The sequence below is a fragment of the Triturus cristatus genome, chromosome 9 (genome assembly GCF_964204655.1).
Source record: "Triturus cristatus chromosome 9, aTriCri1.1, whole genome shotgun sequence".
In the NCBI taxonomy this organism is placed as follows: domain Eukaryota; kingdom Metazoa; phylum Chordata; class Amphibia; order Caudata; family Salamandridae; genus Triturus; species Triturus cristatus.
The window spans coordinates 403,739,570-403,760,927 of record NC_140592.1 but is presented as its reverse complement, the minus strand read 5'-3'; the positions used below and the strand labels follow the sequence as shown (position 1 = coordinate 403,760,927).

At 44.8% G+C, this 21,358-nt stretch overlaps 1 protein-coding gene across 2 annotated transcripts in view; it reads right to left on the bottom strand.

The window, feature by feature from the left end:
- The window catches only part of EXOSC5 (exosome component 5), a 150,220-nt gene that overhangs the window by 76,968 nt on the left and 51,894 nt on the right, over positions 1-21,358 (bottom strand). For both annotated transcript variants that reach the window (XR_014968593.1, XM_085625276.1), the window contains exon 4: positions 1,441-1,581. Coding sequence is in view for 1 of the 2 variants with exons in the window: in XM_085625276.1 (XP_085481402.1) it covers positions 1,441-1,581 (141 nt within the window). In the remaining variant the exon portion in view is untranslated. The remainder of the gene's footprint in view (positions 1-1,440; positions 1,582-21,358) is intronic.

Below are 21,358 nucleotides of genomic sequence, written 5' to 3'. Positions count from 1 at the left end.
AATAAACTATTTGGTGCCAAGAAGTCACCCGGTGGCAAAAGTACGCATAACAAAAGAATTCATATCAAACAATCACCTGCAAAATCAAAACAAGCATAGCCTGGAGTTTTTTCTGGAAATGTTTTAAGAGCAAAATATGAGTAGCCGTGCCTCACTGGACTGGCATCTCCAAGGGACTAATATTCTTTCGGTTGATGCAAGGATGCAAGGACTAGTCTGCTCCCAAGACTGAGAGACCTTGGAAACAGGAGCCCTGAAACCTCTTGCCAAAAACATCCCCGTGAAGTTAAATGGCAAAGATTCTCGGCATGTTTTTGCAAGATTACCTTCGTCCTCCTGTTTCATCCTTAACTTCTTAAAAGCTCATATTTGCTGCTGAGCAGCTAGACAAGTGGTAACAAGTGCAAACTATGGAAAGTAAGCATGTAGTAAATATACTACGCACCCCAGAAGCTGTTTAAGGTTAATATTTATTCTCCTATCACATCAGTGAGGCTCCCTCACCTGCTTTGTCTTTCAACTTCCCCAAGCATCAACCGTCACTCGACTCACATCGAATGCACAGCCCGTACATTCCATGTGTGTCGCGCAACATAAATGCCTCGAGCTGACCACGATAAGCAGCGTGGCAAACTATGTTATACATAAGTCACAACACATGACTGTTATAATTCAGTTGTATTGTCTTCCTACCACTCCCTTCGTGATCACCAAAATTAGGAAAACGAATGGCAGTGCCGGAGGTACAAAAGGGTCTTCCACTGACTGACCTCCATAAATACAAAGCTGTGGTCACTCAAGGCCCACCACTCTCAGATAAAATGTATTTCCATGTAGATACTTCTCATTCCTTTCTCTAAGGGATTTAGCTTTGGATTCTACCAATAAAAATAAAAAAAAACACGTACATTTGCAGGTCTCACTGTAAGACACCAAGCAGCATATCTAGTCACCATGCATTTCTGTAAGACTCTCTCCATAAGCATGTACACCAAAATGTTAAAGACGTTGGCACTGTGATTTCATTTAAACACACAATCGAGTGCTTCATATGAAAATAATTAAACCAAAAAGGAAAGAAATTCCTTTTTACAGTAAAGCAGCACAAATACTCAATTGCAGCGGCAAAGAAAAATAGACTACTAGAGTCCTAGGGGGAAAAAAAACTGTCATATAAAAATATGTACCAATGCTGAAAATGAAAAATTCCACATAAAACACAACATTATTATTGTATTTTTTTTTTTACACAAAAGAGCCCAGGTCTACTGAGTGCCATTTATGATGGTTGGGAGAAAGGCATTCGAAAATGGCAACAGCAGAGATGTATAGATTCATGCAGTTCTTCCTCACTGTACCTCAGAACAAACTAACATGTCAGTTCTCATCATCTACCAATGCTGCCAGAACATATGCATGTTGTGATAGAATGGCACCCACCTTTTCCTGCTTGGCAGTGGGATCCAGCAGAATGTTGCCATCTGGGTCCATGGCACAGGTGATCCCACAGAACAGAGACGTCATGGGCAGGCCGGCATCCATCAAGCCCATGCAGGCAGCGTTCAGGCAGCACGAGAGCAGCTGGGATGTCGCAGCTTAGGAAAAACAATTGAACGGGGAGGTAGTTCCGCACATTGTCCGCACTATCTCAGTAAAAACCTATCCACCCTTCACGCCTATGCCCCAGCTACCTAGTATTAGGTTATCAGCGTTTCATTCAGACAGAAACACTGTCACAAACGCCTGCGACAAAAAACCTTGGAAATAAACAGCAGTATCAGGGACCCCGAAGTAAAAAGGTCTGATGTTACACTGTTATTCTGAGCAGATAAAAACAGTACTGTGTAGTTCTGTCAAAAAACTTGAGCAAAATTCCAAAATAACAAAAATAAGTGTAAAACCATCTGTATTGTGACTTGGCTTTAGTTGAAAGAAGAAAATAAACTGTCAAATGATCACAAAACTTACAAATCCTAAGACAATAGAAATTGGAAATGTATGCAAAAAATTGAAAAGGGAAAATGGAAAATTAAAGAAGGCAGAGAACCAAGATCTGCAATTGTCTGTTTTCGGTTTTTACCACGACCCTAAACAGAAAGTAGGCATGTAAGGAAACGCCTTCTGAGGAAAAACAAATAGAAAATATATTTTAAAAAAGGAGCATCATTTGACTAAATGGTGGTAGAGAAATTGTTGTGTAGTTTCCACCCTACGGTAGGAACTGCGCGTTTGTGGATGACATAACCGCTGGGATGATGCCAGACTGATTCTATACACCCCCTCAGGATATGTTTTCCTATAGGCCAGCTAGCTCACAGTGCCACCATGAGTACCCCTAAACCTAGGTGGGTTGCAGATGGTTCTGGCAACCACTGAACAGGACAACCCTAAGTGCCCAGGAATCGTGGTAACAGATCCAGAACCATTTTGTTCAGTCTCTCCTGCTCTCTTCTTCTCTGAGACATATACAAGGAATACAGTGGAACGTTTTCAATTTTTATTGAATCAACATGATTCTTGTATAAATATATGTGCTGCAATGATCAATAGAAAGAAGCAGATACAAGTAATTAGAAGTACTAGGACAGTGAATAGAGTAAAAAGTTCCACCATCATGCTAAGGCAATGCATAGGCATATAAAACAACATAGAAACCTGGCGTACTCCTACTACGTAGCCCCTAACCTAAGTGTGTAGGGTGTATATGTGTGAATTCTGCCAAGAATCCCCATACTGGATGATCCAACCCTGGTTATCTGAAGGTAAAGAATGAAAGTCCCCGTCTTGGTCACAAGCTGGACAACCTTTGCAGAGATATCAGTAAGCTGCTGGGCCGAAACTTCGGCATTTAGAGACCTCACAATGACAACAAAGTGCTCCTCTGACTATACCTGGAAATGCTGGTTTATAAAGAAAAGAATTTGTGTGAGTCACCAGGCAGGCCAGCAATGTTATGGTCTATAGGTAGCTGTGTCGCTCTGTGAATAAAAAAATAGAATGACATTTGCACAATGTGTGTCAAGGCCTTGTACATGATGTTCAAGGATTCATGATAATGGTCTTGCCATGGAATCTAGGCGTGAAGCAGTTTCAGAGAAACGGATCCAGTATTGTCATGTATGCAAATGTTTGTGAAAGGTCATTGTGTGAAAGGGAAGCCAATGCAAGAAATGTGTACATGGTGGAAGATGGCAGAGTTTCTTTATGGGCCTAACTAAGACACGTGATAAAAGCAAAGAAGAAAGAGAGAGGTAAAGTCGAACAAAGTAGGCGTAAAACAAAAAAACAGTAGGGCCTGAGAGGAGGAGGAGAATGCAGTAAGAGTCAGGAGTGAAAAGGCTGACTGCAGACAGAGAGGTTGAGAGAAGAGAAGATGTTAATAAAATTAAAGGAAAGAGATTTGACCTAAACTGTACCAGATTATTTTTTCGTAACTGCAAAACACAGCAACAGACATATTGTAAAGAATTTCTAATGTTGCTTTTTATGCAACAAATGGACAATTTAGGGTTACAATTTTAAAGGTCAGTGTTGAATTTAACCTCAAAGCTCCCTTCCAAGTGAGGACTTCAGTTTTCACCAAAATCTGCATTTGGAGCGTCAAAAAGCCCTTGGGAAACGACCGTTACAACTCGGTCGTTACACAGCGATACATTTACATCACGGTCATTACAACGCAAATTGTTACAATGACTTGCGCTGGATGGCGCTCTACACTAAGGAATAGTATGATTTACTATTCCAACACCTTCTCTACTGTTACATACACTGGAGTTGGAATAGTAAATCATACTATTCTTAAGTCCAGCGCCTCTTATGCAAGTCGTTGTAATGACTTGCGTTGTAATAACCGCGATGTAACGTACCGCTATCTAAGTGATCGCGTTGTATAGTCACATATCCAGCCCTTCACTAGCACCAAGCTACAAATCATAGTACAGTACGAAACACAATGCTCACTGGATCAGGGGCTCAGCTTCAGAGATAGCTACTGGAATTTTGGAACGCTGAAACCTCAAAATCCAAATGTTAACATTCAGCTAGCCCTACTAAACTGCAGGAAGAATAGATCTTTATAGGGAGTCAACAAGAGATTTTGTGGTTGATATAATGAGCTTTGGGACTTACTTTACCAGATCCGGATGTTTACAACTTTCACCTAGGCTTTATGTACTCCAGGAAGAAGAGATCTTGGGAGCAGTAGGCTGTCAAGAAGGGTTTTTATCATCTTCATGTTGGGGGACGATCTAGTCTTATCAACCCCTTCAAACTACAGCTCATATATATATAGTTATATATTCCATGCACGCCACATGGGCAATTTATCTATTTATCTTTGCACTTTATATGATGAAATAATTCACAGTTTGGCCAATTTTAGAAATGTAAACCCATCAAGAGGAAGTAAAGGCAGAGCAAGGGGGTGGCATTAACGACAGGGGGAGCAAGACACTGAAGAAGAAGAGGAGCCGAGGTTGAATCGAGGAAGGAATGAGAAATACTGTGAGAGCGAGAGGACCACCATAGGAAAGGGAACTTAAATAAAATGGAAAAAGCAAAATAGGGGGGCAGAGGGAGCGAATACTGCGAGAGAGAGAGGACCACCATAGGAAAGGGAACTGAAATAAAATGGAAAAAGCCAAATAGGGGGGCAGAGGGAGCGAATACTGTGAGAACGAGAGGACCACCATAGGAAAGGGAACTGAAATAAAATGGAAAAAGCCAAATAGGGGAGCAGAGGGAGCGAATACTGTGAGAGCAAGAGGACCACCATAGGAAAGGGATCTGAAATAAAATGGAAAAAGCCAAATAGGGGGGCAGAGGGAGCGAATACTGTGAGAGCGAGAGGACCACCATAGGAAAGGGACCTGAAATAAAATGGAAAAAGCCAAATAGGGGGGCAGAGGGAGCGAATACTGTGAGAGCGAGAGGACCACCATAGGAAAGGGACCTGAAATAAAATGGAAAAAGCCAAATAGGGGGGCAGAGGGAGCGAATACTGTGAGAGCGAGAGGACCACCATAGGAAAGGGAACTGAAATAAAACGGAAAAAGCCAAATAGAGGTTTTTGAGGCACCATACAGTACATAACAACATAAAAAAAGAAACCTGACTATTCAGCAAATACGAACAAGTCAGCACATACAAAGGAAATGCAGCTGCACTGTGCCTTACTAAGAACGACAGACATAAATGCCAGTAAGGGTGGATCCGCCACATGTGAAAGCTTCTTTGCTGCCAGCCAGAGCTTCCAGAGGTCGACGATGCTGGGCACGCGGCAGATCAGCCCCGTCCTCGAGCTCACACTGACAGTAGCAATAACCCAGACGGCAGGGCATTACACGAGCAATAAAAACGGCTTTCACGGTTGATTACCCTCCTTCAAATCAACGGTGACAGCTGTTTATTGCCTAGTATCTCAGCACGCGCTGCAGATCATCACACTGAATGAAAAAATCCACGTTGTTTTCTGGTGGAGAAGCTATGCCAGGGGTGCAGTTCTGCCACCACACACAGGGTGTGCCATAAGGACACTAGAAAGGTCACAGGAGAGGTCATATCTGGCAAGAGTTGCAAGCCTCTGCCAGTGGCCCACTGAGGGGATCAAGAGCTGGTGCTAGAGATGGCCGAGCTGCTAAAAAGTTCACGTCTGAAGCCTGGCTCTGGCTCAGCTCGAGGTTCTGTTGGAACCTCGAGCCCATGACGAGCCGAGCTTTCATGTGGCTTCCGGCTGCCACCCTCGCTCTTTTACCCTCATGCAAAAATTACAATACAAAAAGAGGCAAAAAACAAAGCATTAATAATGGAGGTAAATGGGATGGAGAAACAGATACATATATTTAGTGGCTGATTTGTACAAAGAAACCAGAAAATTGCATTAATCGTAGCTCCCCCGCTTAACCAAATTGTGTGATCTCCGATAAAGATTCACTTTTACAAATCCTCCTTTTTCTCCACTATTGCAAATAAAATCCCCTTCAAATACCAGACCTCTGAATACCAGCTGTACAAAAATATATTGTATTTGATATAATAGACTAATGTTGCTCAATATACAAGAATGTGGGCTCACTTAACTGTCTTGCCTCCTTGTTCACATGGCACTGTGGCCAGGGCGGGGAGGTATGGTTCCAAGTTTATGTTTAAAAACTATCACTTTTAATATTATTCTATGGAGATTTGTAGAGTGCACTATCACCCAGGAAAGTATCCTGGTGCACAGCAGGTATGAGACTAGACACACCTATCGCCTGGTGGGACGAAGAACTTCTCGGTGTGGTGCTATAATGGACATATTAATGTCAAAGGTTCCACATGTGAAAGAAATACACTTTTTTGAATTGTGATTTGACTTCTTCATATTTTATGAGATGCTTTTTGTATGATTTACATGGAAAACATTTTCAGGGCTCGGCTCGTGCACAGATTCTGAGAGCCTAAGCCAGATCCTTAGCTCTGGCTTGCCTTGCCCTGTTCATTTGTTGGCTCACCCACCTCTAGCAAGTGTATGGATGGTTATTACATGGCCTCATACAAGGAGCGCCAGCCAATCCCCCACTCCGAGGCCCTACACAGAGCTTCGGGATAATCTTGTCTATAGAAGCAGCCCTGTAAAATATGTGAAACTTGCCCATTTCTAGAAAGAGTGAGTAAGCAAAGCGAGCGAGCTTGGCCCAGCCCAGAAGTATTTGAAGGGGCTCTTCACAAAATAATTTTTTTTAGAAATAGAATAAAACAATTTTCCAGATATATTTGCGTAAAAAAAATGTTAGTTATTTCGCCAAATTAATGCGATTTTGGGGCACTTCCTATGGGAAGGAGGCACGGCCAGGGTGGCACTACGCACTTGCATGCAATCCACATATTGTGGAGGCATTGCTGCAGCGGACATACAATCCTACCATGCGGCAGCACATCTTCAAATAATAAACGACTGGCGGTACGGATCTCGGGACGACCCGGCGTTTCAAGTTGAGCAATGGATTATGGGTGAACCCACAGTACAGTCATTTCTTTATAGCAGGGTCGATCCTGAAGACCTTCCTCCAGCAACAAAAGTAGTAATAATGATCTGGAGACAAACTCTTAATGGGATGGTGGAACCACCTTACGTGCGAAACTACGCTGTGGCGGAACAGTTTGCTTCCACAAGTCGCGGGCCGTCAGGGGTTCAGAGAATGGGACGACATAGGCATATCAAACCTTGGCGATATCATTAAGGGAACTACCCTGAAATCCTTTGGGGATCTCCAAGGAGAATTCATTATGCCGCGCACCCAATTCTTCAAATACTTACAGCTGCGACATGCCCTTCTTCCATACATATAGAATCTAACACAATTACCAGAATTCAGCCTGTTAGAAGGTAAGTTCCTTATGGGAGATCTGATAGAACATAAAATAACCAAAATATATCAAACACTTGTCATGAATAGCCCCACAACCCTCGATACCCTCAGGACCGCATGGGAGGCTGACATAGGGCCAGTGGAGAAGGACGACTGAACGGAAGCATTGTAATCACCCTGCGGAGCCGCAATTACCACCAGGCTTCGCTCTATCCAGTTTAAATATTTTCATAGGGTATATTATACCAGATCCAGACTGCGAAGGGCGGGGTTGATAGCTTCATCGCAATGCCTCCGCTGCCATACGGAACAAGGCACTCTCATACACACGATAAGGGCAAGGTGGATTTGGGTTTTAGGGTGCTAAGAGTAATTTTAGGGCTCAAGGTGGGTTTGGGTGTAGAAGTAATTTTAGGGTGGGTTTGGGTTTTGGGGTGCCCAGGGTAATTTTAGGGTTCAGGTGGGTATGGATTTTGGGGTGCTAAGAGTAATTTTTGGGTTCACGGTGGGTTTGGGTTTTGGGGTGCCCAGGGTAATTTTAGGGTTCAGGTGGGTATGGATTTTGGGGTGCTAAGGGCAATTTTAGGGTGGGTATGGATTTTGGGGCGCCAAGGGTAATTTTAGGGTTGGTTTGGGTTTTCGGGTGCTAAGGGTAATTTTAGGGTTCAGGGTGGGTATGGGTTTTCGGGTGCTAAGAGTCATTTTAGGGTTCAGGGCAGGTTTGAGTGTAGGGGTAATTTTAAGGGTTCAGGGTGGGTTTGGGTTTTGGGGTGCCCAGGATAATTTTAGGGTTCAGGTGGGTATGGGGTGCCAAGGTTAATTTTAGGGTTCAGGGTGGGTATGGGTTTTGGGGGGGCCAAGTGTAATTTTAGGGTACAGGGTGGGAAGAGTCAACTTAGGGTTTAGGGGATAGGGGTATTGGGGTACTGTTAGACCTGGAACATTGGCGTGAGTCTCCCTTCCATTTTTCGCTGTCGCCTCATGTATTTTTGCTGGTGTTAGTTGCTCAGGGCACCGTCCCACTGCTGTTCAGTGCCACAGTGCAAGTGCTCCCTTTTGTAAATTGATGTATGATTTGTGATTCCATGATTGGTTGGTTTGGTTTACCTGTCAGACCCTAGTACAGTGCACCAGGAGGGCCCAGGGCTTGTAAATCCAAATGCTGCTGGTGGGCTTGCAGCACTGGTTGTGCCACCCACACAAGAAGCCTATAAACATGTGTCTAAGGTCTGCCATTGCAGAGCCTGCGTGCAGGCTGGTACTGTCATGCTAACTGGGCAAGTGCACCCACTTGCCAGTCCCTAAACCATCCCTTTTCTTCATATCAGACACCCCTATGGTAGGCCCAAGGGCAGGGTGAATTGTAAGGATAAGGTAGAACATGCCCTGGTGTGTGTGGCATGTTCTAATAGTGAATTACAGCCATTTTCGTTTTAAACTATTGCAAGGCTACCTGTTCTCCATAGGCCAGAATGGGCAGTTTGGTTATTACATCTTATAATCCTAACTGACTCCGAGAACATGGTAGAAATTCGAATTTAGTATGCCTGAACTCAGGATGATAAAATACAACTTTTAGTGAAGTTGGTTTTAACATTCTGTGTTTGAAAATGCCATTTTTAGAAAGTAGGTATTTTCTTGTCTAACCATTCAAACCTGCCTCTGCTAGGCTGTGTGTATTCCTTTGTCTGGAGTTTGAGTGACAGGGCTGGGGAATTACACGAGACAGGGTGAGGAGCCCCAGTGGTGAATAGAGAGATCTGCATCTAGATGGGTGGGAAGAGTTGCCCCTGGGACCTGAATAGGGCTGTGTCTGCCTTCCACAATGCTGGCTCCACCCCCTGGGGAGCGGCTGATGTCTCTGCCCTGTACAGTGAATGAAGAGAAGGAATCCTGTCAACAAAGTGCTCCAGGGCTGTACTTGCCTTCCACAATGCTGGCTCCACCTCCTGTGGGGCATCTAATGTTTCTGCCCTGCACTGTGAAAGGAAAGGAGAAGTCTGGTAAACAGAGTGCTCAAGAACTGGTTTGGACTGGGCAAAGGCCCCTCTGCCCTCAGAGGACAAAGGATTTTGGGCTATAAATATTGGGACCCTGATCCCAAGAAATTAGATCACTTTGGGAAAACAAGAAGAACCTCTGCTGAGGGAGGAACCAGGAGAAGCTGAGGAGGAAACTATCCCTGAACCTGGGGGATTGGCCTGCAGTGGTTGCCTAACTGCCAAAGAGAGGAGAAAGGAACTTTGTGTGTACTTTTGCTCAACTCGAGAAGGATCTCCAAGGGCTTGGATAAGAGCTTGCCTCCTGCTGAAGTCTCAGGAACAACAGTTCCTTCTTTGGAAGTGCCTGTTGCTGTTGTTGGGCCTTCTGAGGGACTGCGTGTCACAAGGAGCTGGAAGCGCAACTCAAGAAGGAGAAGCGTGCCGCGGGAGCTGTTGTCGTCGCATCTCGTAAAGTGTGTAGCCACTGTAGCATCGCATCGAGCGGAAGCATCTCGCATCATCCGGGAAGTGTCTCGCAATGCCGAAGAAGAGTGTCGCCATCGCAGCATCGTAGCCCACGCATTGCACCGCATCAAGAAAAGCGCCTCGCATCCACGGAGAAGCGTGCCGCCGTCGGAGCTGCTGTCGTCGCATCGCGTAAAGGGGTGTCGCCGCTGCAACATCGCATCGAGCGGAAGCGTCTCGCAACGTCGGAGAAGAGTGCCGCTGCCAAGGCCGCTGTCGTCGCATCGCATAAAGTGTGTCGCCGCTGCAGCATCGAGTCGAGTCTTCTCGCAACATCGGAGAAGCGTGCCGCGTCTGGAAGGTCTTTATTTCTTTGCACCAAAAACTTCATCGCATCAACATCGTTGCAACACCTTCGTTGCTGTGCGTGTCGCATCTAAAAGGTACACTGACTTAGTGTCGCATTTAAGAACTTAAGAGAACTAAGCAAAATTCTACCATCTAAAGTAACAGTATTGTGTATTATTGTCGTTTAATGGTCTTGTGGTAAATTTATATAATCTATACTTATTTTTTATATAAAACATGTGTGGTGTCCATCTGTAGTGTTGTCACTTGATTACTGTATATGTTCACAAATGCTTTACACGCTGCCTCTGAGATAACCCTGTCTGCTTGTGCCAAGCTACCAAGGGGGTGAGCATGGGTTATTTTAGGAGTGTACCCCCTTACCCTGACTAGAGGAGGAGGTCCCTATTTGTCACAAGTGCATACCTGTGCCAACTACAGACCCCCAAGTCTAACAGGTACTAAGGGTAATTTTTGGGTTTTAGGGGGTAAAAAACTGTATATTATATATATTTACTTTTACGTATACACACACACACACACACCCACGCACACACACACCATTACTTACATTAACCACTTTTACCAAGCCTATGCCTTTACCACGCATGCCTCTGCGTTGTAATGGCATGCATGGTAAAAGTGTGCATTTTACTGGTAACGCGTTGTAATGGTAACGTGTTGTAACAGCACTTGCTTTGTTACAACTGCGTTGTAATGGCATGCGTTATGTTGGCATGGCGATAAACCGTCATATATTCATCTCTCAGCTCCCCCTGCCCTGAAAGCAGTCTAATGTCCTTTAGCCCAGAAAAGATCATCCTTGTATTCTGTATGTCTTGAACCGCCCATGCTTCGGGAACAGGCATACAAATTCAAATGGAATTTTAAACTTTTTATGACACTAATGAATCTTAAATTAGTTGTCCAAGAGGCTCTCTCTAAATTCTATTTTTGCCAGAGTGCCAAACTGGTAACCCACCCACAGTTTCAGAACCAAGAACGAAACATTGCTGCGGTAGTTTCACCTGCAGCATCCTCGGGAAAATCTTTGTGGTTCTATTCCCAAAAAGGCACATTGCCCATTGAAGAAACATTCCACCCACACAACAGAACAATAAGTTGCCTTTTCTAGGCCTTTCTATCAAGGGAAGAAAAGCAGAAAACAATAATATTTCCATTGAAAGAAGAGCTCTGCTAGAGCTTTTCCCTCTGCCGAAAAGCCCAAGAGCCACCCAAGCCCATCAGTTTTCCCCCTTTCACTACGCTTCTGCTGAAGGCCGCATCCGCCACTACACTGCTGATGGACCGCTTCCCCTTGGTCCAATGCAGACAGCCCTCTTTCCTTGAGTCATCATCGAGGACCCACCTCACTGCATATTAACTTCTTGCCCCCTTCCTGGTACCTTTCAGAGCACTCCTACTTGGTCCTTTCTCCCCTCACCTCCCAGTCACTACATTTTATTGATAGACCCTTTTCTGACACGCCTGCTGCAAGAGCGCCTGCCACAATCCCACTGTATCATCCCATAAATGGCCGCATGAGGGTCTCCCGTATGCTCCTTATTCCTCCTGAAAACACCAATGAAGATATGGTGAACTAAGAGGTAAGTCAGGTTTCATATGTACCCTATCAAACAAAAGCGTTTTTTTTGTAGTGAATTCCTGAATGAGAGTGAAGAGTTCCTTGGAGTTGGAGAGAATTCGGTCTTGAATGAAGCTCCTCTTCGTTGATCTGATGAGTTGGTGGTGTGCTGTTGTAGCGTTCCTGTAGGCGCTGCGTTCTTCCGGGGTTTTGCGGTTTCTCCAGGCTTTCTCCAGTCGTTGGCATGAGAGCTTGAATTCTCGGAGATCTGTGGTGAACCAGGTGGCTTTCGTGTAGTGACATCTGTCAGAGTTCTGGAGGGGGGTGAGAGTGTTGGACCAGTTGGCGATCCATTGGTGAAGGTTGTTGGCTGCCGATATGGTGTCTGTCGTGGTAGGGGGAGGAGTGCAGCTGGGAGGAAGAGGGGAGGTGTTCTCCAGTGATCTTTCTCCAGCTTCTGTGTGGTAGGCGTGGGGTCAGTAGGTTTCGAAAAAGAGAAGTGGACGCAGTGGTGGTCCATCCAGGTAGGTTGCGTGGTGTGACTGAAGCGAATGTTGTTTCCTTCGGCGAAGATGGGGTCGAGTGTGTGTCCTGCCATTTGGGTGGCAGTAGGGACGAGTTGCTTCAGTCCAATGCTGGTGAGATTCTCTAGGAGGTCAGTGGTGTAGGGGTCACTGAGGTTGCCTAGGTGGAAATTCAGGTCTCCTAGCAGTACGTAGTCTGTGGAGGCAAGGGCATGGGGAGCGATGTAGTCTGCAATGGTGTTGGTGAATTGGGAGGAGTGTCCGGGTGGGCTGTAGGTGAGTGTTCTGCGGAGTGTTGTTCTGGGGTGGGGCTAGGGTGGATCTGGAAGTGGATGTGTTCCACGGGGGGGCGAAGCCTCGTTCGAGTTGGTCAGCCGGAGAGAGATTTTGTAGACTATGGCGAGGCTTCATCATATCTAAAAGATCACTTTTAGATACATTTTGGCAGCGAACTATAAGATCCCAGCTTTGCTTTCACCAGGACCAACAGGACGAAACATCTATTTTAATATTCCTCTGCAAGGATTCCTCGGTAAAAAGCCTAGAACATTTTGTGTTCTTTTGTAAATATTATGAATTTGAAATCAAGTAGTCTTTAAAACCAGTTCCTAATTTTATGGTTTCCACCAAAGAAAGCTAGCCTTGTATTTTCTGCGCACGCTCCTGAATTATTTCGTCTGTTTCTATGTGGGAAAGTCAGTACTACGCAAATGAAATTTATTGAATGTCTGCCAATCAGTTTCCTTACTATCATTTAATACTTCGAGTGTACTTATGTTCATTTTTAAATTGATATCTATGTAACACTTATGATTGTTTTGAAATAATCAAATAAAGCTTTTTAATGGATAGAAAATAACTTCTTGCCTCCTAACAGTGACGGGCCTCCTGCGGATTTGAGATGGTCTGCCAATCGCAAGTTAAGCTTGACTTTTGGTGTGGAGACAAAGGAGTGTCCTTCCAAACGAGAAGCCATGCGGACTTCTTGAAAATAGTATGCTAAGTGAACAAGTTACCTACCTTCGGTAACGGTGTATCTGGTAGAGACACAGTCTAGCCGCAGATTCCTTGACTTAGAATATCCTCCAGGCGCCAGACTGGATCCGGAGATTTTTCAGCAAGAAAAAGTCTCAGGGGGTAAGGGAGGGAATAAGGACATGACCAATCTCCACAATGGAAAAGAACCAGGGTGCAAGAGTGTGGATGGATATAGGAGCCTACCACTCAGTTGCGAGAATGGGTGGAGAAGCAACAGTGAAAACAGAATAAGACATCCTGACCTGGGAAGGATGCAAAGAGATGAACACACATGAAGACAGAGACCACAGGCAGAAAGACCAGTGGGAAGAACCCAACCTAAAAAGGTCCTTGCAGAGCGAGGAGGATGGGTGGGCGTTAAGGAATCTCCGGCTAGACTGTGTCGCTACCAGATACATTGTTACCGAAGGTAAGTAACCTGTTCATCTGATAGAGACATCTAGCTGCAGATTGCTTAACTTAGAATAGATAGCAAAGCTATACCCCATTGGAGGAGGGTCTGCGACTGAACCCCACTAATTCCAAAGAGAACTAATCTGTCAATAAAGATTGACTAAGACATGTAGAAACAGCAAGTGCAAGCGTGGCCGACACTAGACCCATTAAGCTCTGGAAAAGGAGCATGAACAAGGAAAGTCAATGTCACCACAGTCCGTCCCAGGACAGTACGAGACTTTCACCTTCCAGGATGGGACAAGGGGAAAGCACAGAAACCAGAATGGCCAGTGCACAATGAAAGAAAATCCATAAGCTTCTGTAATAAGAATAAGAAGCAGAACTGTGTGCAGGATCCCATAGATCTGCCAAAAATAAAAGTCCCAGAGAAAGGACAAAACAGCATGACAGAGTCAGAGCGTACAAAATGATCATGTACCAACAGTGGATGCCAATAATGGCATGTAGAGAGATAGATGTCACCCATGAAGAGATATACTAAAATGCTGTAGGTGGACTGCAGCCAGACATTTGAATGGGAAGCTCCACCGGGACGACTCCCGACGTCGCAGCAACCCCGGAACCAGAGTCAGGGTACTCAACTGGCACCGAGGGCGAACCCACCAGAGCGCTGCAGTCTCAATCTGTATCACCTATGTGGAGCCCGAAGGCGGGCCAGGGAGAGGGGTCGACCCAAAAATGGCCTGCAAAGCCTGGTGATAGGATTCCATCTGGGTCCTCGTCACCTCAACACCGGGAAATGGGGGGTAGGCAGGGGTCGACTTCTGAGAGGCCGTGTCCGGTAAAGACCGGGTGCAGCAGCCACCGACGTCACGACTACGTGAGGCCGATGGCCTCTGTGACTTCTTGTGCTTACCTGAGGAAGGCGAGCGACGGCCTCTGGAGCGACTCCGTGACCTGTCCCGAACAGGAGCCTCAGCTCGAGACAGAGATTGGTGACACTTGGGACTCCGAACGGGACATCTGGGCGGACAACAATTTCATCCTACATTCCGGCTGGGACTTTGGCTTCAGCTTCCGACAGGCGTCGCACTCCACGGAGTCGTGGTGCTCACCCAAGCACCACATACAAATCCCGTGCGGATCCGTCGCCGACATCTGCCGCGTACAGGTCTCACACGACTTAAAGCCCGAAGGCATTGGAACACTGTTCACAGACGCAAAAAGGCGTCAGTAAGGTCTAAGAAACAGGCCAGTGGAACCGCTTCTCCTAGATCTGCGCTGCAGATGCGTAAAAGTAGAAAACTGACATCAGCGCGCCGGGAAGGACTTGTATGACTCAACTGACGTCATATCCGTGGACAACAGCAGGGTGGAGCCATGTGACAGCGTGCCCCGGCACGCAGAGGTACTGCTGAAAAATCTCTGGATCCGGCCTGGTGCCTGGAGGATATTCTAAGTTAAGGAGTCTGTGGCTAAATGTCTATCAGATGGAGGAAATCTAGAATTCTATCTTCCAATCTGATCAGCTGCATTGATTTATATGTGAGAACTGGAATCCAGAAGTTTAGAAAGAAGTTGAGATATAATGCTCAGGTTTTAAAAAGCTGTTCTTTGATGCTGAACTGTTAGAGAACTTAATATATGTGACAAGATTAAAAAAATATATATTTTCATGGAGTCAATTCACTTATACTTAATTTGAGCAGGAGCTTTCCGGTGCTGAGCACTGACACTTAAATGGTTTCCGGTGCTCGGCACCAGCACCTAATTGTCAACACCACACTTAGGGCAGTCTGCCACAAGGTGGCGCTGCTCATGTAATTTAGAGATGAGCAGTATAATAGTTGTTTAGAGAAACAATATACATAAAAAAATGACTAAAACCTGCCTCCCCAGCCATTCCTTTAACTTTTGGGACCTGGAATAATCTGAACTGTCGGATTTACATACGAGAGAGATGGTTAGTAGTAGTTTTTGGCAGAGATGACAGGGGGGATGGGTGGTGCAAACTGCAGTGGCCTCCTGGTCAGAGCCCTGGCACTTAATATTTTACAAATCAAGCACTGCTTATACTACACAGCCTGGTCTTGCGTAGAATGATTGGCTTCACCTTCCCACACAGACCTGTTGGTAGCAATGATCATGTTACATGGTAGAAGAGGTCACAGCTAAAAAAAATTGTGGTTGCCCTGCTCCTTCGACGTGGAACTGGTGAAATGTCATCTACAGACCCAGACGCAATACAAGAATTGTAAAATTAGAGCACATTTACCGTGTAAGAACAGAAGACCACATTTATTTCATACCATTGTAAAAAAAATTAACACACTAAAAAAGGCTCAACAATGCCAGCAAACGAGTAGCAATTATGTTGTGGGGATTCAACAAGCTGTGGGTGACCTGAAATGGAGTTCCGGTTCACTTTATGCACGAGAGAAAATACCTGCAAAGAGAATTGTTGTAGTCTGTGGGCGGATGTTGAACTTGTTAATGCTTCAACGAGTAACCAACCTATTTATAAATGTATACGTAGGCAAGACACCAATTAACAGTACGTATGATGCACAAAGGCACAGTAACCTACTTTTTTCTTGGGAGAGGGGTCCCTCGCTCCACCCACTACATGCACACTGGTGCCTGTGAGTCAGAAATGGCAAAGTGCTCTTTTTTACTGTCGTCTTCCAAGAACGTGAAGCGGTCACGCTACACCCCGTCAGGCCGTCACTTGGCGCAGAACTGCAGAAGCTTTCATGAGGTGTTACCAGCTTAGATGGAGCATGTTTAGCATCATAACCAGCTGTCAACCTCTGGCTGCCCTTGACATTTCAAAATGCTTTCCTTCGGTGTTTTATGATGTGTCCCCGTTTCCTTAAATACATCGTGGCCTTATTCCGGCATTTCTTCAGACGAGACGGAAACAGCTGGATGTGACAGAAGAGAAAACGTAACTCCCCCCGCCTCTCGACGAAAAAGCGCTTGGTTGAGCTTTGCGTGAAGTCTGCTGGAGCGTCACTGATCACATCTGAATGTCAGGCGATGTTTTACACGCAGACCAGAGCTCACCGGCGCGCTCGCAAGCAGTGAGCAAATGCTGCCCCCGCCTGGCCAAAGAGGGAAATACCAACACCATACATTTGGGATTCTTACACAGCCTGTGGATCTCACCCTTACTGAGAGTACCAACTAATTTAGATAACCCTGTAGCAGGGTTTTAAGTGTGGCGTGTCCTGCCATGTCTCAAACCCTCCACTAAATAAAAAAATGACTTTAAAAAGGGTCCTTCCCAGTCCCTGCATTCAAGTCCTTAGTGTTCCAGGCAAGGGGTAAACAATTTCAGTGATGCAGCCCCTGCATACATTTCACATGCTTTATTTAATCTTGACTTCTCGAACAGTAATTGATTTTTCTATAAGTCGTGTTTCTGTAGTTTTTCATGCAACATATGACTCTTGTAGAATGCATAATATAAACCAAATTACCTCGACGTGTTCGCCTGAGTTCAGGTGGAGTGAGGGGGAGTGTTAAGGACAGGGCACAATTTAGATCACTGGAACGTAGGCTGGAAGCAGTGCAAGTTTCTCAGTGCTTGTCAGGGAATCATTAAGGTGATCAGATTACATGATCATCCAACCTTTGGCCTCTTTGCAGATGGAAACGGTCACGTGTGCCAGTTGCATTTACCATTTTATTTGAAAGTGTGAAAGAGATATATAGCTGTTCAAATATTGACAGAACCAAAGGAAAATAAAATGCTGTGTTTACAAGTGAGAGGAGAGAGCTAGGTGTGTGTTTGTGGAGGGGACGATGAAGGGGGTGAAAAGCAGTACATTAAAAAAATTACAGATGGAATGTGAGATGTAGATGGAAAGATAAAAGGGAGTATCTGTTTAACAAAGACTTCATTCAGAAGTATGAAGGAGGCAATAGGAGTGATTGAGACACTGCCTTCCACATACCTTAGTTATATCTGACTCACAGTTTCATATCTTTAGAATTGAAAACATTTCAATTCTATTTATTCACAAGAAAATGCGTTGCTTATTTAGCTGCTACTGCTAACAAGCATTGGCAATGCTAATAGGACTGACTTGTTTTAAGGGTATATTAATTGCTTGTTATATGTATAGATGTAATAATGAAATTAGCATTGGCATACTCAATAGGTCTGACCCTGACAAGCCTGCAGTTTATTTTTATTTTTTGGGCACAGCTATGAAACAGACATTACAATTGTTACGGACTAGAAAGTAAAAATGCCACCATCTAATGGTAGCGCGCATGTTTGCAAATACAATAAGTTAAAGTTACTCACTGTAAAAAGAAATATAAACAAGCATAAGCAGTGCCAATAAGTCTGGCTTTAGAGGATCATTGTGAGGAAATGTGAAGCGTTATAAGTAAACGGCATGGGAATGGATACTTATTTGTGTGGAAGCAAAGAACTGTGGAATAATATTGGTGTAGGTTAAAAGGTCATATGACTGCTGCACTGTCAAGCCTGACAAACATCCATGTAGGTTAATGACTGCCCTCCTTCCATTAACACTACTAGCAGAGGAAAAACACTATACATTTTCTAGTTTTCCAAGACACTTTAATAGCATTACAATTGCATATGTATGCCCCTGAAAGTTTAAGCTTAGGCAGCTGGAAAAATTAAAATAAAAAAAATGATAACACCCGAGTACAGGGCAAGCACTTATTTGTGGAAGCACACAACTTCTGCCCAATCAAAACATGTACTGCTGGCTCCCAACATGTGGGCGGAGCCACAACCCCTCTCTAGTGGAGCTCCCATAATTGTCTGGTGACAGACCAGAACAATGGCATGAAAGCAAAATTGAAGAAGGGATTGGAGTACCAGACCCTTCAGTGAAGTGGGCTAGTTTTTGGGCAGATGTGCACACGCGCAAGACCCAAATGCCATCACTCATAATTAAAAAAGTCAAAGGCCAAAGTGGGCTGACCCAGTGCCACATGATGTAGGGTGTGGTGGGTAGAAGCAAAATGTGAACAACTGAACTGACAAAAAGGATAACAAATTTTGACCAAAAGCGCGCACACGTGTGTGTTCGCGTGTGTGTATACATATATATATATATACACATACACATTTTCATTATGAATTTGTTTGGACAATCCAACACTAGTGAGACAGTAAAAGTCGTCATTGGGCCAGACATAAAAGTTACAGAGAGGCACCCAAATGCTAGTGAGCTGGAGGTCTGTGCGAAATAAAGGATTTTAGTTCACATTAAAGCCACACCCTTATTTAAGTAGGCCGCACCTCATGGAAAGGTTCCTAGTTATGGGTCTTTGCCACATCCTTTTTAGAGACACCCCCTCTCCTCATCTCGGTCATCCAATTTAAAGCACAGCCGGTTGGGCAATAAGAACTAGTGACAGCTGAAACAAGCAAAAGGGACATCACATGAACACCATAAATCCAAGGACAGGACATGGGCTCAGTGAACCAGCTATGATAAGGTGTCCAGCTCACTCGTGGACGAGACATCTTCAGAAGGCACATAAACTGAACAACTGTCTCGTATGACACGAAAGTATTTAAAATCAAATGGTCTCGCTGTCAACATCGGCTGTGGAACACTAAAGCATTCCGAATTCAGGACCAGGAACTTTTAGGGAAAGAGCAATTTTGGATTGCTTTCCGTATTCAAATAGAACCTGAGATTCAATACACAATTGTGCGGAAAGGCGTTGGAAGAGGAACGTCCAGAAACAGAAAGCGAAGTGACCCAATAATACGACATTTATCCCTCAGGGCCCACTAGAAGCCGGTCAAAGTCTAGCTCTTGTCAGCATGCCCAGCACATCAGACCCTTTGCCTCCAAGTGGTGCAGAACGCTGTATTCAGACCAGTGGCGTAACAAAACCTGAGGGGGGCCCCCTGGAAAGTACCTGTGTGTGTGGCGGGGGGGTAGCTCCCACGCTTCAAGCCCAGTCACGAGCTCTCAGGCTAGGAGCCCACCGTCCATGCACAGTGCTTGGAGGGGGTCCCTGGGGTTGTTAGATCCCCACGCGTGGGGTGTGGCGGGGGGAGGGGGGCTATGCCACTGAGTCCGACTTATAGTTGCAGAAACTACTTCTCCCCAATCTTGAAATCACTAAGCTGCTTTCCTTATAACATCTGTGTGATTTTAAAACAGGAGCAAGCCCAGTATTGAGACGTTGTAGGGACCAGCATTATATGACAGGGTCCAGATCGGGCTTTTATTCTACTCAGCATTTCCTCGGTGTACTGGAGCATGGTTTTGAAAGCCACAGGCCGCTCCTGGTGCCTCTGTCACTTTCCCCATATTCCCAAGGTTAATCGCACCAGGCATAGGGAGGGAGAGGGACAGGGACATTGAGGGGAGGGAGGGAGAGAGAGAGAGAGAGAGAGACAGACAGACAGGGGAGGGAGAAGTAGGGAAAGGGAGAAAGGGAGAGGGGGAGAGAGAGCGAGAGAGCGAGGGAGAGAGGGGAAGGTAGAGAGAAAGCGATCAGAGAGGGAGATGAGAGAGAGGATGGATGGAAACGGATGGCATGAGGAGACGGGCTAGTCTGAGCATTTTTATCAGGGCTAATTTTGGGTCCTCAGTCCCGCCCTGAACATGGCCTGTGATGTGCATGGGATCAGCATGGGGCAAGACTGCGGGTACAATGGAGTCAGATAAAGGTATTGCTGCACAATGGTGCCTCTTTTGTACTGGCACAAAGTATGTTTTCTACCTAAAAATGACTGTGACAAATAGGTTGTACCAAACAGTCATTGCTTTCAACCAAACCAAAGTGCAAAGAGAGAAAGATACAGCCAGCGCAGATCGAATCTAATAATCATACCTCAATGCGAGCTCCCTCATGGTACATCCGACCAAATGACCAAACAACGTTGCAAGAGAAAGGAGAAGCTTGCGTTAGATCAATATGAATCAATACATTTTCTTGTACAGCACACGCTGAAAATTAAATACAATCAAATCATTCCAAAATGCTGGCAAAGAAACTGAGCCACAGAGATAAAGTTTCCTTCTTCAAGATCACACGATTTCATATAGCTGGGATTAAAACCAAGGTCTCCAGGTTCGGTAGAATGTAACTTGGCCACTAAATTAAATTCCCAAGGTACCCCAAATAAACTTCACAAAGAAAAAATGATACTAAACCAGAGCTTTCAGATTTTACGAACCAGTTGAAAATTCATAGAATAAAAGCTGGAAAGGATACATTCCATATTTTCTATTTGAACCCCCCACCCATGCAATATTCGCATTCTGCAAAATAGAACCCAGGATGGAATCAATATGATAATTCCAAATGTCTCAGCAACAAACTTTAACTGGCTGTGGTTTCTGAATTGCATGGCTAGATAATAAACATTTCTTGATTTATTTACATATTGTTGTACAAAGAACATTCTCCACCAGAACTTGGCTTCAGAACAGACAGTGGTATAATGATAAGTGTAAGCAGTAGGTCTTCTGTATTTAAGGCTGAATGAACAGTGAAACAGATATTTGTTCAACATGGCTTACACAGTCACAAGTAATCAAATAACCAATGGAGAAGATTGTATCAAAGGTATAGACACAAAGGGGAGAAGTTAAACTGCACAGATAAAGGTTGAAACACTGCCTTAGAAATTCACATTTATCCATAATTAGCAAC